This window comes from Penaeus japonicus, unplaced genomic scaffold (genome assembly GCF_977035675.1).
Source record: "Penaeus japonicus unplaced genomic scaffold, GWHDUDI00000001_assembly GWHDUDI00000002, whole genome shotgun sequence".
Classification (NCBI taxonomy): Eukaryota; Metazoa; Arthropoda; class Malacostraca; order Decapoda; family Penaeidae; genus Penaeus; species Penaeus japonicus.
The window spans coordinates 6,550,151-6,552,650 of record NW_028234404.1 but is presented as its reverse complement, the minus strand read 5'-3'; the positions used below and the strand labels follow the sequence as shown (position 1 = coordinate 6,552,650).

Below are 2,500 nucleotides of genomic sequence, written 5' to 3'. Positions count from 1 at the left end.
GTTCGTGTGTCTCTATCCAAGTGTCTTTATTTACTCTGGCAAGTGAGGTGTTCCTTCAAAAGCAACATTTCCTAATTGAAGCATTATGAAGCGTATGTCAATTTTCATTTTATATTTACAAATATGGGGGGTGGGGGTTATCTGTCTATGTCCATGTTATCTTATTCCTGTGTTGAGGATTAGTAGCGTGTTATTAATTAACAGTTTACTAACAATTTTAGTCGCTGATTACTAACAATATGACTAACAATTTTCTTTGTTTTCTCTCTCTTCCAACCCTTTTCCATCTCTTCCTTCTCCCTTCTCCTTTTTTTGTTATTTTTTAAATCTTTATATTTTATTATTCTTTTTTTATTTCTCGTGTTACACATTCCCATATACTCCCCTCACTTTTGTTTCCCCTTTCCCCTTTTATTCAATTTATTCCTACCTTCCCTGCACCCTCCCTTCATCCTTGGCCCCTGTTCCCCTCCCTTCTCCCTCTCTATACCCCTCCCTTTACCTTCGACTCTCTCCTTCTCCCTCTCCGTCTCCCTCCCTCCCCTCACTCCCTCCCTTCCGCCCCTTCTCCACCACCCTCTCTGTCCTCCTTCCCTACCACCTCCCCTCACTCCCCTACACCCTCCCCTCACCCCCCCACACCCTCCTTCCCTTCCCTTCCCTTCCCCTCCCTTTCCCAACCACCCCCTCACTCCCAATTCCCCTCCCTCTTTTTTCGGTATTACCCCCCCTCCTCCCCCCCCCTCTTCCTCCCCCTTCCTCCCAACCAGCCGCCCGCTACCGACGGGAACCGCCCACACCCCCCGCGGTTCTCATGGTTCAGCACCTTCAACGTCGCCATCTGCAGGGTTCTGTTGCAGGTAGAGAGAGAGTTCTAGAAAGATTGAGCAACGTAGAGCAGTATTTCGTGCAATGTTGCCTCGTTTGTACTTCCTTTGTTTGTTGGTCACCCTTTTTGTTGTAAACGGATTGTTTTTTTTTTGTTTTTTTTTATTATTATTAATTTCCTCTGTAGTGTTTTGAGCATGATGTTGCATCATCTGTAGTTATTACTATTATTATCATTATTATTATTGTTATTATTACGATTAAGATTATTATTATTATTACGATTATGATGATTATTATTATTTATCATTATTATTACTTATATTATTACTGTGATTATTTTTTGCTGATCCACCGTATGTCGTAGATACAATACGCAGCTTAGCATTATCAAGTTTTAGCCATATAGAATATTTTGAACTACGTCAAATTATTCGTTCCCTTAACCCATGTGTTCTGATGATGTCTTAATTATTCCTCTTATTTGCATGGTAGTGCATGACATTATGACGTCTGGCATACGTCGTACCCACCGCTCACGACCAGTACGAATGCCCTTGTAGCTTGTAGCCGCAGTCAGGCTACTGCTATTGCTACAGCTACAACGGTGCCTCGTCTTGGCAGGGAATGATACAAGGGTTATAGGATCTTTTATTGGTGTGTTTATTTGCTTTTTGTTGTTGTTGTTGTTGTTGGGGTAACTCTACGAATTTTGGTAAAATGCGAGAAATGTTTCTTTCTTCTTTCGTTTATTCTTTTCTTCTTCTTCTTCTTCCTCTTCTTCGTCTTTTAATCTCTTTCGATTTATCTTCCTTCTCCTCCACCTCCACCTCCTTTCCCTCCCCTCCATCCCCTCCCCCCCTCCCCCTTCCCTAACTCCCTCTCTCTCTTTCTCCCTCTTTCTCTCCCTCCACTCTTCCCCTCTCTCTCTCTTTCTCTCCCTCCACCCTTCCCCTCTCTCTCTCTTTCTCCCTCTTTCTCTCCCTCCACCCTTCCCCTCTCTCTCTCTTTCTCCCTCTTTCTCTCCCTCCCCCCTCTCTCTCTTTCTCTCCCTCTCCCTCTTTCTCTTTCTCTTTCTCTCCACCACCTACTCTTCTTCTTCCTCTTCCTCTTTCTCTTTCTCTTTCTCTCCACCACCTACTCTTCTTCCTCCTCTTCCTCCATTCCCCTTCCTCCTCCATTCACGCTATCTCGCTTCCTCTTCTCTTGACCTATTCCAGTGTCCTTCATTGACCTTCCTGTGCGGAGTGATGGTGACCTTGCCAAAAGGAGGTGTCAAGGATAGTGAGAAAGAGAGCGGGAGAGAAAGAAAAAAATGTATATTCAGTTCCTATATCAACAGGGCTAGGGACTGACTTGCTAAAACATGGTGATAGGATCCGTCTTAAATTTGCATATATATATTTTTTTTTTGGCACTCGCTTAATCAGAGATGGGCGTTTGGTGACACGTAGATGAACACACTTACATGTATGCACACACGGGCGTTCGGAATCACTGGTTGTAAGAATACACGTACGCACACGCACACGCACACGCACACGCACACGCACACGAACGGCCGGACACACACTTTTACGCACGCACACTTTTACATACACATATTTTACACACACACACTCACAATTTTACAGACACACTTTTACATACACTCATATTTACACGCACACAT

At 43.9% G+C, this 2,500-nt stretch overlaps 1 protein-coding gene across 3 annotated transcripts in view; it reads left to right on the top strand.

Annotated features, from left to right (window-relative positions):
- Positions 1-2,500, top strand: part of LOC122252389 (thiosulfate:glutathione sulfurtransferase) — a 69,695-nt gene that overhangs the window by 11,427 nt on the left and 55,768 nt on the right. Inside the window, exon 2 of one of the 3 annotated variants that reach the window (XM_086546217.1) lies at positions 771-860. The exons of the other annotated variants lie outside the window; for them this stretch is intronic. Coding sequence (XP_086402343.1) covers positions 771-860 — 90 coding nt within the window. The remainder of the gene's footprint in view (positions 1-770; positions 861-2,500) is intronic. 3 annotated transcript variants of the gene reach the window in all.